This window comes from Oncorhynchus mykiss, chromosome 3 (assembly GCF_013265735.2).
Source record: "Oncorhynchus mykiss isolate Arlee chromosome 3, USDA_OmykA_1.1, whole genome shotgun sequence".
Classification (NCBI taxonomy): domain Eukaryota; kingdom Metazoa; phylum Chordata; class Actinopteri; order Salmoniformes; family Salmonidae; genus Oncorhynchus; species Oncorhynchus mykiss.
In genome coordinates this window covers 33,475,141-33,499,895 of record NC_048567.1, presented here as the reverse complement: position 1 = coordinate 33,499,895, position 24,755 = coordinate 33,475,141, and the positions used below count along the sequence as shown (strand labels likewise).

The 24,755-nt window shown below is 42.9% G+C and overlaps 1 protein-coding gene across 7 annotated transcripts in view; it reads right to left on the bottom strand.

Moving 5' to 3' along the window:
• snap91a (synaptosome associated protein 91a) overlaps positions 1 to 24,755 on the bottom strand; it is a 56,865-nt gene that overhangs the window by 7,410 nt on the left and 24,700 nt on the right. For 5 of the 7 annotated variants that reach the window (XM_036973908.1, XM_036973907.1, XM_021596324.2 and 2 more), the window contains 18 exons: positions 23,756 to 23,831; positions 23,438 to 23,540; positions 20,933 to 21,026; positions 18,960 to 19,071; positions 18,672 to 18,778; positions 18,518 to 18,559; positions 12,117 to 12,178; positions 11,241 to 11,264; positions 10,271 to 10,283; positions 9,945 to 10,093; positions 9,532 to 9,608; positions 8,971 to 8,985; positions 8,209 to 8,394; positions 7,240 to 7,311; positions 5,849 to 6,085; positions 4,544 to 4,621; positions 4,014 to 4,094; positions 968 to 1,117 (listed from right to left, as the gene is read on the bottom strand). In XM_036973908.1, coding sequence (XP_036829803.1) covers positions 968 to 1,117; positions 4,014 to 4,094; positions 4,544 to 4,621; positions 5,849 to 6,085; positions 7,240 to 7,311; positions 8,209 to 8,394; positions 8,971 to 8,985; positions 9,532 to 9,608; positions 9,945 to 10,093; positions 10,271 to 10,283; positions 11,241 to 11,264; positions 12,117 to 12,178; positions 18,518 to 18,559; positions 18,672 to 18,778; positions 18,960 to 19,071; positions 20,933 to 21,026; positions 23,438 to 23,540; positions 23,756 to 23,831 — 1,678 coding nt within the window. The remainder of the gene's footprint in view (positions 1 to 967; positions 1,118 to 4,013; positions 4,095 to 4,543; positions 4,622 to 5,848; positions 6,086 to 7,239; positions 7,312 to 8,208; positions 8,395 to 8,970; positions 8,986 to 9,531; positions 9,609 to 9,944; positions 10,094 to 10,270; positions 10,284 to 11,240; positions 11,265 to 12,116; positions 12,179 to 18,517; positions 18,560 to 18,671; positions 18,779 to 18,959; positions 19,072 to 20,932; positions 21,027 to 23,437; positions 23,541 to 23,755; positions 23,832 to 24,755) is intronic. The other 2 variants (XM_036973910.1, XM_036973909.1) reach the window with 2 other exon arrangements.

The following is a 24,755-nucleotide window of genomic DNA, read 5'->3' as shown; positions in this document are numbered from 1 at the left end:
CAAAACAACACAACTCAAGAAGCCTTAACCTGAAAATCCAAAGGTGTTTCTTGATGCGGGAGACAGTACTTTGAGGTTTCAGGGCGGGTGACGGTCACTGCTCAATGGCTGCTACTAAGACATACACAGCTAACTAGCAAGCAATGCTACATTGGCTACATAATCCAAAACCAGATGCAGAGGAAAACTTCTGGTATATACTGCTACACCAAACATATTACACTATCTCTCTCCTAGATCTAGACGTATCTAGGGTCTGTTATCCTGGCTACGAAGATACGTACACATGAACAGCTCCCCACTTACAAATTTCCTTCACACCTAACAGCTATATTTAACAACCAAAAAAAATATTTTTTTTATTTTACCAGGTAAGTTGACTGAGAAGACATTCTCATTTACAGCAACAACCTGGGGAATAGTTACAGGGGAGAAGAGGAATGAGCCAATTGTAAACTGGGGATGATTAGGCGACTGTGATGGTTTGAGGGCCAGATTGGGAATTTAGCCAGGACACCAGGGTTAACACACCTACTCTTACAATAAGTGCCATGGGATTTTTTTAATGACCTCAGAGAGTCAGGACACCCGTTTAACGTCCCATCTGAAAGACAGCACCCAACACAGTGAGATGTCCCCAATCACTGCCCTGGGGCATTAGGATATTTTTTAGACCAGAGGAAAGAGTGCCTCCTACCGGCCCTCCAACACAACTTCCAGCAGCATCTGGTCTCCCATCCAGGGACTGACCAGGACCAACCCTGCTTAGCTTCAGAAGCAAGCCAGCAGTGGTATGCAGGGTGGTATGCTGCTGGCTAATGGAGAAATGTCCATTTAAAAAATCACTGCAAACAAAGTACACAAGACGAAAAGATGTATGTATGGAAAAGGTCATATGTTACTCAGCATCAGCGTCAAATCCATGAAGGTGTAGAGGAAGTGGTGGATTTCGTGGTACAGTACGCACCTAGCAGGTCAATGACAGGTGCAGGTGCAGAGGGCTCAGGTTCGGGAGGAGAGACAGTTGCAGGGGCAGGAGCTGGAGCTGGAGCTGGATCCGGGGCTTGAGCTGGAGTTGGAGCCACTGCTGGTGCTGGAGCCATAGCAGAGAATGCATCTACAGAATGAGAGAGGAGAGCATTTTACCACACTTTGAAAAAAAACAGCGTTATATACAGTACCAGTCAAAGGTTTGGACACACCGACTCAGGGTTTTCTAGAATAATAGTGAAGACATCAAAACTACGAAATAACACATATGGAATCATGACGGACTGTCATTTCTCTTTGTTTATTTGAGCTGTTCTTGCCATAATATGGACTTGGTCTTTTGATTTGAGATTTTGTTGTCATGGAGAACTGGTTGGGCTCATTGATTCGAGTTGAAACATAAATGCTGCGCTCATGGAATGGCATGCTTTGCCAAGAGTGTGCAAAGCTATCATCAAGGAAAAGGGTGTACTTTTGAAGAATCTCAAATATAAAATATATTTAGATTTGTTTAACACTTTTTTGGTTACTTCATTATTCCATATGTGTTATTTCATAGTTCTGATGTCTTCACTATTATTCTACAATGTAGAAAATAGTAAAAAGAAAGAAAAAAAACTTGAATGAGTAGGTGTTTCCAAACTTTTGACTGGTACTATATATACACTACCTTTCAAAAGTTTGGGGTCACTTAGAAATGTCCTACTTATTGAAAGAAGAGCACATTTTTTGTCTATTAAAATAACATCAAATTCATCAGAAATAAACTGTATACATGGTTAACGTTGTAAATGACTATTGTAGCTGGAAACGGCTGATTTTTTATGGAATATCTACATAGGAGAACAGAGGCCCATTATCAGCAACCATCCCTCCTGTGTTCCAATTGCACGTTGTGATAGCTAATCCAAGTTTAGAATTTTAAAAGGCTAATTGATCATTAGAAAAACCTTTTGCAATTGTGTTACCACACCTGAAAACTGTTGTTCTGATTAAAGAAGCAATACAACTGGCCTTCTTTAGACTAGTTGAGTATCTGGAGCATCAGCATTTGTGGGTTTGATTACAGGCTCAAAATGGCCAGAAACAAATAACTTTCTTCTGAAACTCATCAGTCTATTCTTGTTCTGAAAAATGAAGGCTATTCCATGCGAGAAATTGCCAAGAAACTGAAGATCTCGTACAACGCTGTGTACTACTCCCTTCACAGAACATACAGGTTGCAGTGATTTTGTATACATCTGGCCCTTCTTTGGACACTGTGTTAACTACCCTCCAGACCTCCAGACGAGCTTCAACGCCATACAACTCTCCTTCCTTGGCCTCCAACTGCTCTTAAATGCAAGTAAAACTAAATGCATGCTCTTCAACCGATCGCTATCTACACTTGCCTGCCCATCCAGCATCACTACTCTGGACGGTTCTGACCTAGAATATGTGGACAACTACAAATAACTAGGTGTCTGGTTAGACTGTAAACTCTCCTTCCAGACTCACATGAAGCATCTCCAATCCAAAATTAAATCTAGAATCGGCTTCCTATTTCGCAAAACAAAGCATCCTTCACTCATGCTGCAAAACATACCCTCGTAAAACTGACTATCTTACCGATCCTTGACTTTGGCGATGTCATTTACAAAATAGCCTCCAACACTCTACTCAGCAAATTGGATGCGGTCTATCACAGTGCCATCTGTTTTGTCACCAAAGCCCCATATACTACCCACCACTGCGACCTGTAAGCTCTCGTTGGCTGGCCCTCGCTTCATACTCGTTGCCAAACCCACTGGCTCCAGGTCATCTATAAGTCTTTGCTAGGTAAAGCCCCGCCTTATCTCAGCTTACTGGTCACCATAGCAGCACCCACCCGTAGCACGCGCTCCAGAAGGTATATCTCACTGGTTACCCCCAAAGCCAATTCCTCCTTTGGCCGCCTTTCCTTACAGTTCTCTGCTGCCAATGACTGGAATGAACTACAAAAATCACTGAAGCTGGAGACTCATATCCCTTCACTAACTTTAAGCACCAGCTGTCAGAGCAGCTCACAAATCACTGCACCTGTACATAGCCCATCTGTAAATAGCCCATCCAACAACCTCATCCCCCATACTGTTATATATTTTATTTATTTTGCTCCTTTGCACCCCAATATCTCTACTTGCACACTCATCTTCTGCACATCTATCACTCCAGTGTTTAATTGCTATATTGTAATTATTTTGCCACTATGGCCTATTTATTGCCTTACCTCCCTTATCCTACCTCATTTGCACACACTGTATATAGACATTTCTATTGTATTATTGACTGCATTATTATTGCATTATGCTGTTTATTTATTCCATGCGTAACTCTGTTGTTGTTTTTGTCGCACTGCTTTGCTTTATCTTGGCCAGGACGCAGTTGTAAGTGAGAACTTGTTCTCAACTAGTTGGTTGACTGGTTAAATAAAGGTGAAATTATTATTTTTTTTTTTTAAACAGTGAAGAGGCGACTCCGGGACGCAGTTGCCTTCTAAGCAGAGTTGCAAAGAAAAAGCCATATCTCAGATTGGCCAATAAAAATAAAAGATTAAGATGGGCAGAAGAACACAGACACTGGCCAGGGGAACTAGAAGGCCAGCATCCCGGAGTCGCCTCTTCACTGTTGACGTTGAGAATGGTTTAGATATTCCATTAAAAGTCAGCCGTTAACAATGTCTACACATGTCTACTGTCTTTCTGATCAATTTGATGTTATTTTAATGGACAAAAAAAAAAGTTTATTTCAAAAACAAGGACATTTCTAAGTGACCCCAAACTTTTGAATCATTGAAAAATGATTATGTTTCTTCTGATCACAAAAAAACGTTCCGGTCACTTCCTGAAGAGATACATTGATTGACAGGCTGACAGGGAGGTGCACTACCAAGCTTGTAGTACTGCATGCTGTAGTCATGCAGGCAGAGTTGGAGATACAGGAAGTTTTCCCATAGGTGATCATGGAGTGAGGTCAGCTTAGAGTGGGCAGATAGTGTAACTCACCAGTCACACCAGACAAGAGGTCTTCATCAGCATTGGCCTCGGGAGGCAAAGGAGACGGCCCGCGAGAGATAGTAGGGAGATCTTCCAGGGAAACACCCGAGGAAGGAGGTCGAGGAAGTAGGAAGAGTGAAGTAGAAGAGCACAGAGGAGCATTAGCATAACAGAGAGAGTGAAAGCTGTGGTAGGAGTTACTGTTATTTAGCCAGTGGGTCCAGAGTTGGGATCAATTCGAAGTCAGCCAATACAGGAAGTAAAATGAAATTCCGAATGAATAATTTCAAATAAATTAAACTGAAAAGAAGAAGCAATTTGTTTCAAACAATTCCCTAATTTTGAATGTTCAATTCAAATCACTTCCTGAATTGACTGACTTCAATTCAAATTGGCCCAACCCTGGATTGGGTGCATGCACAAGTCGCATACCACTATGGGGACAAACCAAGACGTGTGGTGAAACAGATGTTTGAGGAGGAAGGACAGAAGAGATGAAGAAGAAGTTCCAAAAAAAGAAAGCAATCCACGTCCTGTACCTGCCCCAAATAGATCTACGCTAGGAGTAACAGCAGCATCAGCTTTTTCTGCGGTAGGGCTTTTCTCAAACATAGAATCTATAAACAAGGACACACAGTTACATTCAGTATACAATCTATACAGCATGAGTTCAGAGGGGAAACGGAGAAAAGCAACAACAAAAAAAGCACAAATCAAAAAAAACATTTTGTTTTAAAGGAACCAATGACTTTCATGAATAAGCATTGCGTTACTTTATAATTGCTTATTCTTGAAAGTTTGTTACAAAGTGTTACCGATTCATCTTTAAATTGCAAAGTGATTATTGAAAACGAAGGAAAAGATGAACTAAAATCAGGTGAAAGATAAAATGAAGATATGCTCAAATGAAGGGTGTTGACATCTACAACCTTGGTCAGAGGTTGGAGGTGAAGAAAGCAAAGGTTGTCATGCAGGCACACTGCAGCTAGAGTGACTATAACAACTAGGTCAAGTTCAAACACTTTTGCCACAGAAAATGAAAATGTGCGTTCTTATTGAACACGTTCAGGTAATAACTCAAATAAATGTCTCCCTACTAAACACAACTCTGCTCACTTCCCTCTAGCTTTGACTGACTATAAGGGTTCATGATTGAGATTGAAATCACAACACGTTGAGCCAACGCATTTAATCAATGCCTCTGAAAGTCAATACAAATAATAGCCTCACATAGATGTACTGACAACTGAAAAGGTTCATTTTGTAACAGCCTGCAGGTTTAATGCTTCAAAACCTGTTATAAGCACGTCTGAGGCTTTATAATGTCTAATAATAAGCCCTATAATATGTTTTGACTCATTCTGGCTGTTATTTAGTCGCGATCATTATAAAATGATTACAAGGCATGTATGCTCATGACATCTTACAATACACGATAACGGCATCATAATGCATTCTTTGCCGGTTTGAAGGGAAGTGTTACTGTTAGTTTCAATAGGTAGTATACCATTAGAAGGCATCCAGTTTTGAGATCTGTGTATTTACTCCTTGTCTACACAGGAAGGATGCAGAGAAGAATCCTAATTTGATAGATCCACATACTGTGCCCATCATCATACCCTTTTCATTTCTCATTTGCTGAGGCGGTCAAAATGTGTGATTCACTCAATGCCTGTGACTTAAATCAAACGAATAATAACAGAAGAAAACATCATTATAAAAACAAATCTAAAATGTAGGGAAGTTGCTGTATCATCGCCATTATCATCACCATCATCATCACCATCATCATCATTGACATAGCGCAGAGCAATGCAGTGTGCGAAGTAGAATGTGCACTTTACCACCAAAGAGGTCGAGAGTGGGGACGGCAGGGGCGGGGGCGGCTGCAGACTCAGTGGTGGTGGTAGTGGAGGGAACGGGAGTGGCAGCAGGGGGCTCGATGGGGGCGACGATGATAGGCACTGCACTGGAGGTGGGGCTGGCTGCTTCTGGGGCAGCCAGCGTGTTATCGAACTTCATAGCAAAGAGGTCCATCTCTGGAGCCATGTTCACACTCCCCTCCGATGGAGCGAAGGGGTCTTCAGGAGGAGGGAAGAAGGGGGGGGGGGGGGCGGAGGATGGGGGTTTGGGGGTTTAAGGGATATGACGAGAGAGGGGAGGAGGGGAAGAGAGTAGGGAGCGTTGAGAGTTTGTTAAAACAACAAACGCTGTAAAATACATATTATTGTATGTCTAGAGCAGCTTCCATAATGAGGTTTCGGGGGAAGTAAAGAAAAGAAACCATTAACCTTGTTCTACAGCCACAGGTTAGAATACTCACTGTCTCACACTCAGACTCAGGGAATGGGCTGCAGCTGGTTTCGTAAATACTGTAGTTACATAGACAGGCCACAGAGGGCGAAGTCCAATGGTTACATTAGAACTAACACACACACACACACACACACACACACACACACACACACACACACACACACACACACACACACACACACACACACACACACACACACACACACGGAAGCAGAATCATGCCAAAACAAATACAAATAATGACATTTTGGCATGAATCTGCTTCCACACTAATAAGCTCTGTCTACATAGAATCCAAATACATGATAAAGGCACTGTATATGCATAATTCAACGTAAAACTGTCCTACTATTCTAAGCCATAAGACCAAAGCCCTACACACACACAGTAATGGAGCCATGTGAATTACACACACTGTACTTTTGGGCTTCTACAGAAGTCGATTAGTACTTACACATTCAGGCCAAAGAGAGAAACAAAACAGGGTAAATAAAGCTGGTCAGTTAGTATGAAGTGATATCAACTACATGAAATATAAACAATTCTAGGATTTGGGCTGTGTTTTACTCAAGTATTCATCACCAGGTGAATATTACGAGGTGAGAGAAGAAGGGGGGCTGTTCTGAAAGCAGGGCTGAGTGGCGGAGGGAGGCCGAGGCTTGGGCCCCTGATAGTGGGGTTAGGGTCGGGACGGTAGGCCCCAATGCAATGTGTCAGATGATTTACTACTGTCCCATATGGTAGCAGAAGCAGCTTTGAGCTACCCAAGCTTCAGGATCTCACGCATACACTCTTGCACAGACAACACACACGTGTGTTGGAAGAGTGCACACGTGTGTACAAGCATATGCTCCCTTACACACATGCACGTGCGCACACACACACACGCACACACACACTGAGCAGTGTTATCACCCACCAGATCCGGCACATGCATCAGCAGCAGGCGCCCTGCTGGGCGGGGCGTCACCTGGGGAGGGTGCAAACGCATCTGGAGTACCGGACATGAGAGGAGGGGACCGTGGACACAAACCACAACGCAACACCCAGAAACAAGGGGGAGGCAGGAGAAAGAGAGATGAGGAGGTGAATAAAGAGCAGGAGAATAGAGAGAATGAGAGAAACAGAAAGATGAGAGATCAGCATTAGGAGAAAACAGAGAATACGAGATGTTGCTGAAATTGCTGATCTTATTGGTATCATATGGATGGGGCCTGTACTTTCCAGGCTGAATAAAGCTGCATTCAGTGTGCACAATGTTTGTACACGCTGGGAAAGTGAAGATAGCATTATGTTATCATAAGCTTGTACTGTGTGACAGGAAATGCCAAGCTCAGCGATGGGCAATGCAAACTCTCTCTTTGATCCATGGAAAAGAGGGCCACACTTTGCTATACAATTTTTATAGGGGATTTAATTCTGTATATCTACTATTAGAAATGAGAGTGAAAAGAGGAGATATGCCGAGTACGGACTACAGTTTCTACTGTTCTCCATACAGTACAGAGCAAAAACTTCCTCACCTGCTTGCTGTCTTGGATAAATAATTGACTGACTGATGTAGTGCCCAAATAATGATTAATCTGTCAAGCTAATCAATGTTTAGCGAGATGGAACATTTGGAAATGAGTGTCCTTACAAGATGTCAGTAGCTATTCCAATAACTATCCAAGTAGAATTTTGCACAAATACAGAATATCATGAACAGACCATTTTTTTGTTAAAGGTGTATGTAGAATGTATACTGAAACTCGTAAATGTGAGAGTGGGAGAACCAGGTGGTGTAACTACATGTGAGCAGGTCAGAGGTTGTAACGAACAAGCAGGCAGCTACTGTGTAGTCAAGTCCGCCATGATGATCCCTCCCATGAGGCTGACCCCCACTGACCTCCAAACAGATCCATGTCAGAGGCGGTGGTGGTGGGCACGGGCAGCACCACCACGGGGGCCACAGAGGGCACGGCGGGGCCATCCGTATGGGCCACTGTGGCCGTGGCAGCCGGAGCGGCCGCAGCATCGGCGGGAACAGCGGCTGGCTCAGAGGTGCTAGTTGGATCAGCGGGGGTATCTAAGCCTACAACCCACCCATCCATCCATCCATCCCCACCCAAGCCCATCCCCAATCACAACAGGATAGAGGAACAGTGGGGAACGTAACAGGGAGAGAGAAGTAAAGAGATTGGGTTGAGAAAAATAAGATACACGTAAGATATGTCAAAGAAAACAGTGGTAATAGAGAAGTGGAGAGGACTATGTTACACTTTGAGAGACATTGTTAGAGATCACAGAGCAAGACTAAGAAGAAGGCTGATCCTCTCAGATCCTAGGTCTACAGCTGGAGTCATGCACTGAAAGCCCAGTGAACCACAGGTACAATGGTTATGTTCCAGACAGACTACATTGCAGTACATCATTGCATCAACTTGACTGTGCAGTCGGTAGCAGATTGCTGTATCATATGATGTGGCTAGCTGATGATGTGGTTAGCTGATATGTTAAACCCCTATCCGGGTGTTTACTGCAGTCAGCCTGGAACGTGGCCTAAGCCTCCAGATAGGTGTTGATCATAACTTCAGATGTAAATCCTAGCAGTTGTCATGCTCTGCTGTGGATGGGAGCTGTAAAGAACAGAATGTTCCTCGGTACTCACCGCCACCAAGCAGGTCTGTACAAGACAATGAAAGAGAGAGAGAGAGCGAGACAGAGAGAGAGAGAAAGAGGAAGAGCGATAGAGAGAGAGAGAGAGAGAGAGAGAGAGAGAGAGAGAGAGAGAGAGCAAGAGAAGACGTGAGTGAGGGATTACATACAGAGAATATAAACATGGAAATGCCTATCAGGGTCAATAACTCACTACAATAGCACGTAACTACTGTACTTCTGATTTTCAAACTGCCATCTGAAAACAACAAAACACTCCAAGGAAAAATAGCGTTTTCTATGAGTAAGAGGCCCTTATGCAATTTCAATCTGCAGATGGGCCAGGTTTGAATATATGCCAATATCAGCCCTTCCCTTGAGTAAGGGTGGAGAGGAGGATGTAGGTAGAAAGCATGAAAGAGAGCAGGGTGGAATTCATTAGGCACCAAACGGAAGAAAACTAACTGAAACAGGGAGGGAAGTCCTCGACCTGCAATGAGAAACGCTCATGTAAAAAATCTATATATATATTGTTTGGCATAAAGAATTGCAACCCAGATATGAAATGTCTTACCTCCCCATGACGAGATAGAGGCTGCTGCTCCACCTGCTGATGGGGAGGCTGACAATGGGTCCAAGTCTAGCAGAGCACTGCAGATAGAGTGAGAGAAAGAGAGGGGGGAGGTAGAGAGAGTAACAGAGAGATAAAGAGAGAGAGAGAGAGAGAGAGAGAGAGAGAGAGAGAGAGAGAGAGAGAGAGAGAGAGAGAGAGACAAGAGACAAAATGAAGAAGGGGGAGAGGAGAAGGAGAGACAGGAATAGAGAACGACAAAAGGGTTAAATGAGATACATTGTTGATACGTTAAATGTTAATTTGAGATTGGAGACTGTAGATTGTACAACATAGCTAATGGTTAAAGCTAGTGTGGCCCCTGAAGTGGCACTTGAAGTGGCCAACCTAAGAGCCCATAGCAGATGGGCGCCTACTTGTTGGAGCTCTTGAAGGTGGGTGCCGCCGTGGGTCTGGCAGGTGGTCCAGGGCGGGCAGGAGCAACTGGAGCAGCAGCACCTGCAGGGGCCGCGGGAGCCTTTGTAGGCGTGGCGGCTGCGGCCGGGGAGCCATTTTCTTCACACACCTTTCAGACAGAGGGTTAGCCTCGTTAGCCAGTTGCAATGGCGACGCGCCACAGTTACAGAAGCAGACATGTTTTACTCATAAATGAATACACTCATAAACAAATAAATTATCCTCAAATTGTCGGCAGTTGTCAAAAAGTTTGGCTGAGGTGTAAAATAAGGGGTAGCCGACTCACCTTGGTCGGTGACCTGCAACAATGAAACAATAAGAACGAGTTAAAACCACCATAGCATCACCAGATGATATGCACGGTGAAGCACAATGGCTGTTACTGAGCTGTGTCAGATTGACAGCTAAAAGAAGCCCTGTTGTTTTGGTGGCAGAGAGCAGGCATTTCCAGGCAACTCCATTGTGAAAACATACACTCTTAGGAAAAAAAAGTGCTATTTAGAACCAATAAGGGTTATACGGCTGTCCCCATAGGAGAACCCTTTGAAGAACCGTTTTTGCTTCCAGGTAGAACCCTTTTGGGTTCCATGTAGAACCCTTATCACAGACGGTTCTATACGGAAGCCAAAAGAGTTCTACCTGGAAGCAAAAAAGGGTTCTCCTACGGGGACAGCCGAAAAACTCTTATGGAAGCCTTTTTTTCTAGGAGTGTACTGCATCCGTAGTTTAGATTTGCAATACCGAATAAAACAATATTAAACCACTTCCTTGAACAAAGCTTTTCATTCTTACTTTCCACACATAACAAAACCCATGTTTAGCAATGACATGCATCAAAAGCTTTGAGGAGGTGGGTTGATCCCAATAACATGACAATGAAGTTAACATGAACATTGAAGAGCTAGGCCACCAGATTCACGTCACATTATTAAAAAAACGACGCAAAGTGAGTCAGCTGTCAAAGTTCATATTAATATTGAGAGAGAGTCAAAACTCAGAAGAGACACCGAACAACCACAAATATGCCAAGTTCACATAAACTCTATAGAATCCCATTTGAACTTCACAACGCTGCAAGACATGACTTTAAACTGGAGGTTGAAATGTCAATTCCATAGAATCCGCATGTGAACGTGACGAAACAACTGGGGACTTTTTTTTTTACAGTTTCATTCATTTCAATACAAGACAACAGCAAGAAATGACCCGGCCCTCCCCGTCAAGTCATTCTGTAGTAGATCCAACACAATACTCACACATCGTCTCTGTGAACATCCTCTCTGTAACACACATTGACAATCACTGGTATTTGCTAAAAACTTAATCTGCTAAGTTTCTTTCCATACTTCTAGCAGCAAGGTCATCGTATGAAATTTCATCCGATCTGATGATGCCCCCCACAAATACTACCCTGGATCATTGCCCTACTAAGGTCCTGTCGAGAACACACGACTGACAGTCTGGTGATGACAGATTCAGTCCGAACACTGCCCCTAAAAATCACACAATCTAGAGGGCATACACTGGAAGTCTTCATGATGTTAATTGAGAGAGGCTGGGCCTAATTAAAGCCTATGGGACATCAGGGTCAAGCACAGGTCTAATTTAGGTTCACTGGATGGTCACATACTATTTTCTATTTTCACACCCTGATGGAGGCTTTTTAGCCAAAGTTTTGGTGAAATAAATCCACAGCAAAAAGAGTCAGAATGTTTCCATTTCAGTCATTTAACAGATGCACTCATCTAGAGCGACTTACAGGAGCAATTCTGGTTAAGTGCCTTGCTCAAGGGCACATTGACAGATTTCTCACCTAGTCGGCTCAGGGATTCGAACCAGAGACCTTTCGGTTACTGGCCCAATGCTCTTAACCGCTCTTAACAGTTAGACTACCTGCCACCCCCAGTACGACTTTCTGTTTCACCTTTAGGGTGTGTGTTCTTTATTTATTTACTCCACAGACTTTAAGGATGTGCATGCATGCATATGAACCATAGTGAGATTTCTGAATTCTCAAACATGAAGTAAATAGTAAGTAAAGTAGTCCCACTCCCAAGTAGCACCCTGGTTACAAAGACGCCCATGGGGTAAGGATTCAAGTGTGGTTGGTGGAGAGTGCGGTTGGTACTTACGGCTTCTTCCCCTCCAGAGTGTTCAGGTGAGTCTCCAGGGACTGCAGGAGACTCTCAGGGGCCTGGAGAACGAGAAGAGATGGGCAACATATTACTACAGGGGCCACAGGGCTATAGTATATCGTACAGTACATGGATCAGACACATAGGTTATGAGCAGGGGTCTCCAACTTTGAACCTAGAGAGCTACTGGCGGTGCAGGCTTTTATTCCAGCCCAGCAGGCTTAGATGGGAAAATACTATAATTAGTAGATTATTTGTACTATTAGTGTGATGGTACTGGGCTGGAACAAAAGCCTGCACACTCAGTAACTTTCCAGGACCCTGGGTTAGGGAAATGTTCAACGCTAAAACATGAAGACTCAAGGGAAAATTGATGTCAGGGAACACAGAGTAACAGGGGAGCTCTTGACAGGTGATTACACTTTATTTGATAAAGGGTCTGGAGGGAAGCACATAGAGAGATGAGAAGAAGAGACAGAGGAGGTCTGACACAAATAATGCTCACATTGGGGCTAACAGGGAATATAGAGAATGGTCACATTGGGTCTAATAGGGAATATAGAGAATGGTCACGTTGGGACTAACAGGGAACACAGAGAATGGTCACATTGGGGCTAACAGGGAATATAGAGAATGGTCACATTGGGGCTAACAGGGAATATAGAGAATGGTCACATTGGGTCTAATAGGGAATATAGAGAATGGGCACATTGGGGCTAATAGGGAACACAGAGAATGGGCACATTGGGGCTAACAGGGAACACAGAGAATGGGCACATTGGGTCTAATAGGGAACACAGAGAATGGGCACATTGGGGCTAACAGGGAACACAGAGAATGGGCACATTGGGTCTAATAGGGAACACAGAGAATGGGCACATTGGGGCTAACAGGGAACACAGAGAATGGGCACATTGGGGCTAACAGGGAATATAGAGAATGGGCACATTGGGGCTAATAGGGAACACAGAGAATGGGCACATTGGGGCTAACAGGGAACACAGAGAATGGGCACATTGGGGCTAACAGGGAACACAGAGAATAGGCACATTGGGGCTAACAGGGAACACAGAGAATGGGCACATCGGGGCTAACAGGGAACACAGAGAATGGGCACATCGGGGCTAACAGGAAACACACAAAGAACTGTGTGGAACTGTGGAAGACATACAAGACCACTGATAATCTCCCTCGATCTGGGGCTCCACGCAAGAGCTCACCCCGTGGGGTCAAAATGATCACAAGAACGGTGAGCAAAGATCCTGCAGTGCCAGACGTGTCCCCCTGCTTAAGCCAGTACATGTCCAGGCCCGTCTGAAGTTTGCTAGAGAGCATTTGGATGATCCAGAAGAAGATTGGGAGAATGTCATATGGTCAGATGAAACCAAAATATAACTTTTTGGTAAAAACTCAACTTGTCGTGTTTGGAGGACAAAGAATGCTGAGTTGCATCCAGAGAACACCATACCTACTGTGAAGCATGGGGGTGGAAACATCATGCTTTGGGGCTGTTTTTCTGCAAAGGGACCAGGACGACTGATCCGTGTAAAGGAAAGAATGAATGGGGCCATGTATCGTGAGATTTTGAGTGAAAACCTCCTTCCGTCAGCAAGGGCATTGAAGATGAAACGTGGCTGGGTCTTTCAGCATGACAATGATCCCAAACACACCGCCCGGGAAATGAAGGAGTGGCTTCGTAAGAAGCATTTCAAGGACCTGGAGTGGCCTAGCCAGTCTCCAGATCTCAACCCCATAGAAAATCTTTGGAGGGAGTTGAAAGTCCGTGTTGCCCAGCAACAGCCCCAAAACATCACTGCTCTAGAGGAGATCTGCATGGAGGAATGGGCCAAAATACCAGCAACAGTGTGTGAAAACCTTGTGAAGACTTACAGAAAACGTTTGACCTCTGTCATTGCCAACAAAGGGTATATAACAAGTATTGTATTGTATTGAGATAAACTTTTGTTATTGACCAAATACTTATTTTCCACCATAATTTGCAAATAAATTCATTAAAAGTCCTACAATGTGATTTTCTGGATTTTCTTTGCTCATTTTGTCTGTCATAGTTGAAGTGTACCTATGATGACAATTACAGGACTCTCTCATCTTTTTAAGTGGGAGAACTTGCACAATTGGTGGCTGACTAAATGACTGTATGTCATGAATGCATTATGAAGATGGCTGTAAAGCAAATCGTTACTCAGCATTTTGCCTCTGCCAAACGATACACTCCAAAGAGGGGTTAAGAGATCCGATAATTAGACGCTAATACGATCTATTTAGATGTCATTTAGATGCTATTACAGACAACACACAGCCTTAAACATAGGAGAGGGGTGCAAACATGTCATGCCCCTGCTTCGCGCCATTCCAATGCTTTTGTATTCCTTACAGCACTGTGGGATCACTGTGGGATCAGTCATAGACAAGAGGTAGCTGTTTCCTTACAACAGAGAATAATACAATACACATGCATACGGCTTTCAGGTAAATCCAGTAATAAGAGAAATATATAACATCCGGTGAGACGACATGATTTGTTTTCATTTCGCTTAACTGACTCTATGGCTTTCGTATTCGATTTCTAATAGCTACTGCTAAATCACCAGGTCGTTTAACTGCCCAAATGGTGACTCATGGGACGGAAAATTCAGTAGAATTTATTGTGGAGCGTCACTTGTCTCAATTGCTTACGCACTGGCACTTACTTGGAGTCTAATAACCTCTAGGCCAGGACAGCATCCCTAAAAGGATACTGCCAATGAAAGAGCCTTAACCAGTTGCATCTCTAGGGGCGCTATTTCATTTTTGGATAAAAAACGTTCCCGTTCTTGACAGTTTTGGAAAGAAAACACTCTGAAGTTTCAGAATCTGCAAAGATTTTGTCTGTAAGTGCCCCAGAACTCATTCTACAGGCGAAACCAAGATGATACGTCAAACAGGAAATGAGCAGAATTTCTGAAGCTCTGTTTTCTAATGTCTCCTTATATGGCTGTGAATGCGACAGGAATAAGCTTAGACCTTCTGCCGTTTCCCCAAGATGTCGGCAGCATTGTGACGTATTTGTAGGCATATCATTGGAAGATTGACCATAAGAGACTACATTTTCCAAGTGTCCGCCTGGTGTCCTGCGTCGAAACTGGTGCGCAAAGCCATGTGCAAGTATTTTTCCATTTGATTGAGAGGGGAAACCATGCTTCCACGAACGATATATCATCGAAGAGATATGTGAAAAACACCTTGAGGATTGATTCTAAACAACGTTTGCCATGTTTTCAGTCGATATTATGGAGTTCATTTGGAAAAAAGTTCGCCTTTTGAGGACTGAATTTTCGTTTTTTTTTGGTAGCCAAATGTGATGTACAAAACGGAGCTATTTCTAATACACAAAGAATCTTTTTGGAAAAACTGAGCATCTGCTATCTAACTGAGAGTCTCCTCATTGAAAACATCTGAAGTTCTTCAAAGGTAAATTATTTTATTTGAAGGCTTTTATGTTTTTGTTGAAATGTTGTGTGCTGGATGCTAACGCTAATGCTAACGCTAAATGCTACGCTAGCTAGCTACTTTTACACAAATGATTGTTTTCCTATGGTTGAGAAGCATATTTTGAAAATCTGAGATGACAGTGTTGTTTACAAAAGGCTAAGCTTGAGAGATGGCATATTTATTTCATTTCATTTGCGATTTTCATGAATAGTTAACGTTGTGTTATGCTAATGAGCTTGCTGATAGATTTACACAATCCTGGATACAGGGGTTTTTTCATAGCTAAACGTGACGCAGAAAACGGAGCGATTTGTTCTAAACAAATAATCTTTCAGGAAAAACTGAACATTTGCTATCTGAGAGTCTCCTCATTGAAAACATCTGAAGTTCTTCAAAGGTAAATGATTTTATTTGAATGCTTTTCTGTTTTTTTGTGTAAATGTTGCCAGCTGAATGCTAATGCTAAATGCTACGCTAAATGCTACGTTAGCCATCAATACTGTTACACAAATGCTTGTTTTGCAATGGTTGAGAAGCATATTTTGAAAATCTGAGATGACAGTGTTGTTAACAAAAGGCTAAGCTTGAGAGCTAGCATATTTATTTCATTTCATTTGCGATTTTCATGAATAGTTAATGTTGCGTTATGGTAATGAGCTTGAGTCTGTATTCACGATCCCGGATCCGGGATGGGGAGATCAGAAAGGTTAAAGTATACTGCCTAAGAAAGAGCCTTAAAGGATACTGCCTAAGAAAGAGCCTTAAAGGATACTGCCTAAGAAAGAGCCTTAAAGGATACTGCCTAAGAAAGAGCCTTAAAGGATACTGCCTAAGAACGAGCCAAGTCTAGACATAGTGTATGTAGGCTTTCTCTTTGCCTCTCCACCACATGCATACAAACATACAGTACATGAAGACACATAGATTGTTCTACGAGCCAGTCATTTCATTTGACAGTTTATAAACAACTAGTAATAGTAATAGTGCTAGTAATATGACAGGAATCTCTCTACACAATAAGGAACACCCAGAATGTCCAAACTGTGACATAATGTTAACCAGTCAATCTGCTAGTTAGCCAATGGACTCCATTAAAATCCAAACACACAGGGCTTTCAACCCTAATCCATGCTCCACAACTCCCCCAAACCCACAGTCATGAATCAACGTATCATTACCATGCTTTAACCAGCTGACATAACAGTAAGCCGTCAACCCCCCATTTCACATCTCACCACCCTCCCGGTTGGCGAGTAGTCCAAACAATCACGCATGTTAGTGTGGTCAAACCCCCTGCAGATCTGCATCGGCCCAAGGCTGTGATATTAAAGCAGCCCACACGGTCATCAGTGCATCATGCTCTCAGTGTAAAGTCATCCACACTGACAGCATTTGCAATGGAAATAACCCAGCCATGTCTATAGAGCCTTCATAACGTGAATGAGTGAGAGTGAGGCCCTTTGGCCTTGGACTAAACCATTTTGATGTTTGGAGATCGGAAGGGTCTCCAGTGCGTAGGAAAAGGTAAAAGCAGTGTCGGGGTTGAGCTTCAGATCTGCAAAAATTGAAGCTCTAACGGGCCAAAGGGAAGGCTTTAGGGAGTAGTTGGGACACACCGTCACGTGTGGTCCCTCTCCGGCCTCTAGGTCACCAGGCTGCTTGTTATGGCGCACACCTGTCACCATTGTTACGCGTGTCATCAGACTCACCTAGACTCCATCACTTCCCTGATTACCTTCCTTATATATGTCACTCCGTTGGGTTCGTTGTCGTTTCTGTTCCAGTGTCATGGCTGTGCGTTGTTTGTGTTTCTTGTTTTGTATTTAGTTGCGTTTATTTATTAAAACACTAACTCCCTGAACTTGCTTCCTGACTCTCAGCACACTCGTTACACACACAGTGAGCTACTACATACTTAATTGAGGGACGTATACTGCCCATGGGATTTCAAATACCATCTCAGGTGATTTTGACATTATGGAAACTTCATAGTAACATTCTAGCCCACTAAGATACAACTGTTGAGATAAAACCAATGTTAGCTCAGATCTTAGCTATCAGCGGAATAGCTCTGCAAGGACTGCGACTTCTCCAATCTGTTCCTTCAATCACATCAACCTGGACTCCAGGGAAGACGTAACACAGTAAAGGTAAATCCGGGACACTCACTTTAAGTATGATATGTCACGGTTTCATATGGTATGTATTAATTTGTGGATGTCCACCATCCATTTCGTATGATATGTTACGAATTACAATTTGTATGAAATGTTACAATTTTGCAAAACGAATATGTTACGAACTCCAATTCGTAACGCTAACTTTAGCTAGGTTACTAATGTTAGTTATGCTAGAGGTTAGGGGTTAAGAGTTATGTTAAAGGGAAGGGTTAGCTAACATGCTATGTAGTTGCAAAGTAGCTCAAACGTGGTAAGTAGTTGAAAAGTTGCTAATTAGCTAAAATTCGAAAGTTGTCCATGACGAGATTCCAATGTGCAATCTTTGGGTTGCTACACATTCACATTGTTCATTCACCCACCCGTCAATTTGACAAAGTCTGTACCTCTTCTAGCCATGACCCAAAGGCGAGCTGTATGTACTACACACGACTCACACTCTCAGCCTGGAAGATCAAGCAGCACCTCGCAAGTAAGAAGAGAGGGGGCAGAGTGGCTGTCAATCACAGGGGAAGCACAGCTCATTGGCTGCATGGATGACAGAATGGATCAATGGGATACGCCCCCACTCTATGAATAGCTCGTCATTGGTCAGGTAGACAATGACCTGTCAACTCTGTTCATGACTGTGATGCAATGCTGGTACAATGTAAATACAATGTGAATACAATGTTAGGAGGTTAGAAGAAAGTGTAGGAAATTAGGCTTAAAAGGTCCAACAGGACTTACCTGGGTGAGCTCGGGGATATCATTTTTGTCAATTCCGATGGTCTGTAAAAGAAGATGTTTACATTTCAGCTGAGCCTCCATTTACCATGTTTGTCATACAGGCTGTGGATTGAACTTTTCAACAGTAAAGTGTATTGTCAGGTTTGTCTTTTACCTCAGCGATTTTGAAGACCTCAGAGACTCTGGTCATCCGGGTCAAGAATCTCTTGTAGATCTCCAGCCCGTCTTTGCACTGTCCCCTCTTCATCTGGAAAAATTTCTCTGTGAGGAAAAAGGGGGAATGAACATGTTTATTGTTACATAGAGACGTTACTATTACATAAAATGAACAGGACCACATCTATTTCCATGTCTTGAATCCAATTAAGCCTGTAATATTTATTCAAATATAAAAAGACATGATTATTGTCCCAGGAAGTAGAAGAAAACGGCCAAGCCTTGCCTAATAGATTAATGATCCCGTCGTTGTAGCAGGCATATAACTTGATCAGGTCTTTGAACATCAGGAGGAAGCACGCGTTGATCACCCCATTGGTCAGTTCATTGGGATGGACCTATAGATTAAACAAGGTGAGATTAGATCACACTGAGGATGGGAGATTTGAGTTGAGAGGTAATATGTTTGTAGGTAAACTGCTTGGCAATGGTGGAAAAAGTACCCAATGGTCATACTTGAGTAAAAGTGAAGATACCTTAATAGAAAATGACTCAAGTAAAAGTGAAAGTCACCCAGTAAAAAATACTTGAGTAAAAGTGTCAAAGTATTTGGTTTTAAATATACTTAAGTATCAAAAGTAAATATAATTGCTAAAACATAAACTACCGTTCAAAAGTTTGGGGTCACTTAGAAATGTCCTTGTTTTTTAAAGAAAAGCACATTTTTTGTCCATTAAAATAACATCAAATTAATCCGAAATACAGTGTAGACATTGTTAATGTTGTAAATGACTATTGTAGATGGAAAGGGCAAATTTTTTATGGAATATCTACATAGGCGTACAGAGTCCCATTATCAGCAACCATCACTCCTGTGTTCCAATTGCACTTTGTGTTAGCTAATCCAGTTGATCATTTTAAAAGGGTAATTGATCATTAGAAAACCCTTTTGCAATTATGTTAACACAGCTGAAAACTGTTGTGCTAATGCAAGAAGCAATAAAACTGGCCATCTTTAGACTAGCTGAGTATCTGGAGAATCAGCATTTGTGGGTTCAATTACAGGCTCAAAATGGCCAGAAACAAAGATCTTTCATTTGAAACTCATCAGTCAATTCTTGTTCTGAGAAATTAAGACTTTTCCAATCGTGAAATTGCCAACAAACTGAAGATCTCGTACAACGCTGTGTTCTACTCCCTTCACAGAACAGAGCAAACTGTCTCTAACCAGAATAGAAAGAGGAGTGGGAGGCCCCAGTGCACAACTGAGCAAGAGGACAAGTACATTAGAGTGTCTAGTTTGAGAAACAGATGCCTCACAAGTCCTCAACTGTTTCTCAAACTAGACACTCTTCTGAGGCTGGTAACTCTACTGAACTTATCCTCTGCAGCAGAGGTAACTCTGGGCCATCCTTTCCTGTGGCGGTCCTCATTAGAGCCAGTTACATCATAGCGCTTGATGGTTTTTGCGACTGCACTTGAAGAAACTTTCAAAGTTCTTGTCATTTTCCAGATTGACTGACCTTCACGTCTTAAAGTAATGATGGACTGTTGTTTCTCTTTGCTTATTCGAGCTGTTCTTGCCATAACATGGACTTGATGTTTTACCAAATAGGGCGATCATCTGTATACCCCCCTACCTTGTCACAACACAACTGATTGGCTCAAACGCATTAAGAAGGAAAGAAATTGCACAAATGTACTTTTAACAAGGCACACCTGTTAATTGAAATGCATTCCAAGTGACTACCTCATGACTTGAGAGAATGCCAAGAGTGTGCAAAGCTGTCATCAAGGCAAAGGGTAGCTCCTTTGATGAATCTCAAATATAAAATATATTTTGAGTTGTTTAATACTTTTTTGGTTTCTACATGACTCCCTATGTGTTATTCCAGAGTTCTGATGCCTTCACTATTATTCTACAATGTAGAAAATAGTAAAAAAAATACAGAAAAACCCTTGAACGAGTCGGTGTGTCCAAACTTTTGACTGGTACTGTGGGTATACTGGCATGCTATATGGCATGCTATATGACAGAGAGAATTTCCTAAGGCAGTGTATTTTGTATCCTAGTCCTGGGGACCCAAAGAGGTGCACATGTTTGTTTTTGCCCTGCAGTAGCACTGCACAGCTGATTCAAATGATGAACTCATCACCAAGCTTTGATGAATTGTATCAGGTGTCTAGTGCTAAGGCCAAAACAAAAATGCACTTCCTAACGGATACAAATATCCTTCTCACCATCATCATAATACTCACATCAAACTCCAGCAGGGCATCGATTTGGCTCTGCAGAGTGGGCATTCCTTTCAACAGCTTCTCTACAGGCATCGTCCTCATCACCCCCTCAGCTCTGATACAGGCGGACAGGCGGACAGACAGACAGGCGGACAGAGGAGCAATTGGTACTTGTTTGTATGATCTGGCGTAGTCAAATTTCCCATTAGCGGATCAATACAAAAATCTTTCCTGATACAGGATGATGAGTTAAACCCTAATGAAGGTCTATTGACGAATACATGAGTTTACGATCCATTAAAAACATTGTGGCGCAAAACAATATTTATTTTTCCAGCGATATGAGATGAGAGGAAACAACTTAATACTCTCTACATTGGGATAAATCACATTTAGACCACTGGGACAGCGAATCTATAGGGAAGTACTGTAGAGAGGTGGGATCCTGTGGCGCTAGCGACACAAAGGGAGTGTGCTGTGGTCCTGTATGGCTCAGTTGGTAGAGCATGGTGTGTGTAACGCCGGGATTATGGGTTTGATTCCCAGGAACACCCATATGGACGCATGACAATCAGTTGCTTTGGATAAATGGCATGTAATATTCAATTCTTGCATGGATCACATGCACATACTAAAGACTTATTGTTAGTGGCATTGCATGAAGGCTTCTGCTAAGTGGCATTTACAATTATATTACTACTAGAGATCTGTCAAGGCCTTGCGATGCAACACTAATACAGCAACGGCTTTAGATGGTTCCAGCTTCCTAGCTACTTTAGAAAATGACACCTGATATGAGACACTTGGAGCTCTATCTGCACACCTGGCTGTTCTGTCTGTCTGCCGCATGGCTGGCACAGACTGTGCTGTGGGACCTTGTGTCTGCCAGCAAAACTCAACAGTCTGGACAGGAGTCTAAGTAATAGCTCACTGTCTGTATTCAGACTTTGTAGTCTATATTCATCTGTCTGTTTCTGTACAGGCACAAGCATGGACAGCCCACTCACTCTGCCCTCACCCACAGTGCAATCACAGAGTTTCTAAACCCAGAGGCACAACATTGCGATACTTCCTGGAAGGCTTGTGAAACAGACCAAACAGACCAGACTAATGTTTGGGGTTTGAGAAGTCAATGAGAAAAGTGAAAAGTTCTTCCTTAATTGAACATTTTCGGGAAAACTAAAGACATAACCTGGATTCGAGCCAACATGTTATTACTCCAACCTCGTGAAAGTGACAAACTGACACGTTTTCATTTTTTTTTAAAACAACAACTTTATACCAAAGGAATGCCTTTGATTTGACGGCCTGCACATGCGCAGTTCGTCACGAGATAACCGTTAGAGCATGCTAGCCAACGTTGCCATGATATCGCCTACAAATGTGATCAGTAATTTGTATTGGAGAAGCAGTTTTAGCCAATCTTCTTACTGTACTGTCTTTGATGCAACCCTGGCTTTAAGACGAATCACTCCCACCTACTGACCCCTGAGACTGACATACAGGTCAGGTGGCTGTGATTCTGCCAAGTGTTGTCTCTATGAGAGGTAGAATATAAATCTATTTCTCTGTTTTTATACTGAACGAAAATATAAACGCAACATGCAACAATTTTGATTTTACTGAGTTACAGTTCATATAAGGAAATCACTCAATTGAAATAAATTCATTAGGCCCTAATCTATGTAATTTCACATGACTGGGCAGGGGTGCAGCCATGGGTGGGCATGGGAGGGCACTTGGGAGCAAGGCCCACCCACTGGGGAGCCAGGCCCAGCCAATCAGAATGAGTTTTCCCCAACAAAAGGGCTTTATTACAGACATAACTACTCCTCAGTTTCATCAGCTGTCTGGGTGGCTGCTCTCAGATGATCCCACAGGTGAAGAAGCCGGATGTGGAGGTCCTTGGCTGGACTGGTTACACGTGGTCTGCGGTTGTGAGGCCGGTTGGACGTACTGCCAAATTCTATAAAACGACGTTGGAGGCAGCTTATGGTAGAGAAATTAACATTCAGCTCTGTTGGGCATTCCTGCAGTCAGCATGCCAATTGCACACTCCCTCAAAACTTGAGACATCTGTGGCATTGTGTTGTGTGACAAAACTGCACAATTCAGAGTGGCCTTTTAGTGTCCCCAGCACAAGGTGCACCTGTGTAAGGATCATCCTGTTTAATCTTGATATACCACACCTGGTATATCACCACAGGGATGTCAACAAATTTGTGAACAAAATTTGCGAGAAATAAGCTTCTTGTGTGTATGTAAAATGTCTGGGATATTTTATTTCACCTCATGAAACATGGGACCAACACTTTACATCTTGCATTTATATTTTTGTTCTGAGGGGGTGGGAGGGTGAGGGGTCAAAACACATCTTGTATATTGCAGCTAGACTGTGTGTTTTGCTCTGTTTAAAGCTTGATCCTGTTTTTTAAAAACCCATAAAGAGAAGAGGTTGAAATGAAATGCAAAAATGTAAGCAGCACTGATGGAGAGGATATACAGAGTTATTGAGAGACAACATACCCCTTCTTCACTCTGCCAAAGTCGAAGGACATCTGCCTGTAGGCGAACGCCTTCTCGTTGAGGTACCGGCTGTAGCGTCTAATAAACGTGGACATGTCGTAGCCTGGGGGAGGGACAACAGGCCAATGTCACCTCCACGTCTCCATAGCAACAACACCTCACAGAGGACCATTGCCATCACCAGAGAAACCAGTTTGCATGGCCATGGGAGCTCATATTCATCACCATGGACACCGTTTTCACAGTGATCACCCTGGGTGACAGCTGGACTGGTAAACGCAGGGAGGGGAGGAGCTGCCGGAGCAAGAGTTAACTCACCATGGGAGCCAGTTTTGTCCAGAAAGTTACTGAGGTTGAAGAGGGTGTTCCTGGAGGCAAGGAACTGGAGGAACCTCTGAGGAAGAGAGAGAGAGAGAGAGAGAGGGGGGGGAGGAAGAGAGAGAGAGCGAGAGAGAGAGAGAGAGAGAGGGAGAGGTAGAGAGAAAGAGAGAGGGAAAGGGAGAGAGAAAGAGAGAGAGAGAGGGAGAGGGAGAGAGAAAGAGAGAGAGAGAGGGAGGGAGAGAGAAAGAGAGAGAGAGAGGGAGAGGGAGAGAGAAAGAGAGAGGGAGAGAGAGAGGGAGAGAGAGAGAGAGAAAGAGAGAGAGAGAGAGAGAGAGGGAGAGGGAGAGGGAGAGAGAGAGATAATACACACCAGGCAGAGGAGGAGATAAGATCAATACACTAAAACAACAAACCAGCTCATCAAATCATTTTGTCTGTTATCCTAAAGAACCAGACATTTTGACGGGTATTAAAACACATACACATATCAAAAAACACACACACACACACTCACACACAAACACATAACAGCCTTTGAAAGATCATTAATCTTCAAAGGATCGAATGAGTCGCAAAAGGAAGTGGATTAGATGTGTTATTTCAGAGGAGCTGTTTCATATCATAAACACATAATTGTGTTGAGGGGGAACTGTAATTCATGTGAAAAGTGTGATATGATCATGCTGCAGCTTAATTGATTACAGAAAGCCAACATCAAAGAAAACAGTGCCTGAGTGGGAGGGTGAGAATGAGAATGCTTCTGTTCAAATACAGAACGTATCACCCACTAAACAATAATACAGAATGATAAATAGGCTTCTACGGAGGAATTGGGACACATGGCAAGAAAATCATACTCTGCACACACTCACACCTATACACATGATACGTGCACGCACACACACATACACACCTGGGTTTTCGTTTACACTGTTAATTCAAAAGTCAAAGCCCAGTTTATTGAGGTGAAATAAACGAGAGACCCTGTCTAGGGTGG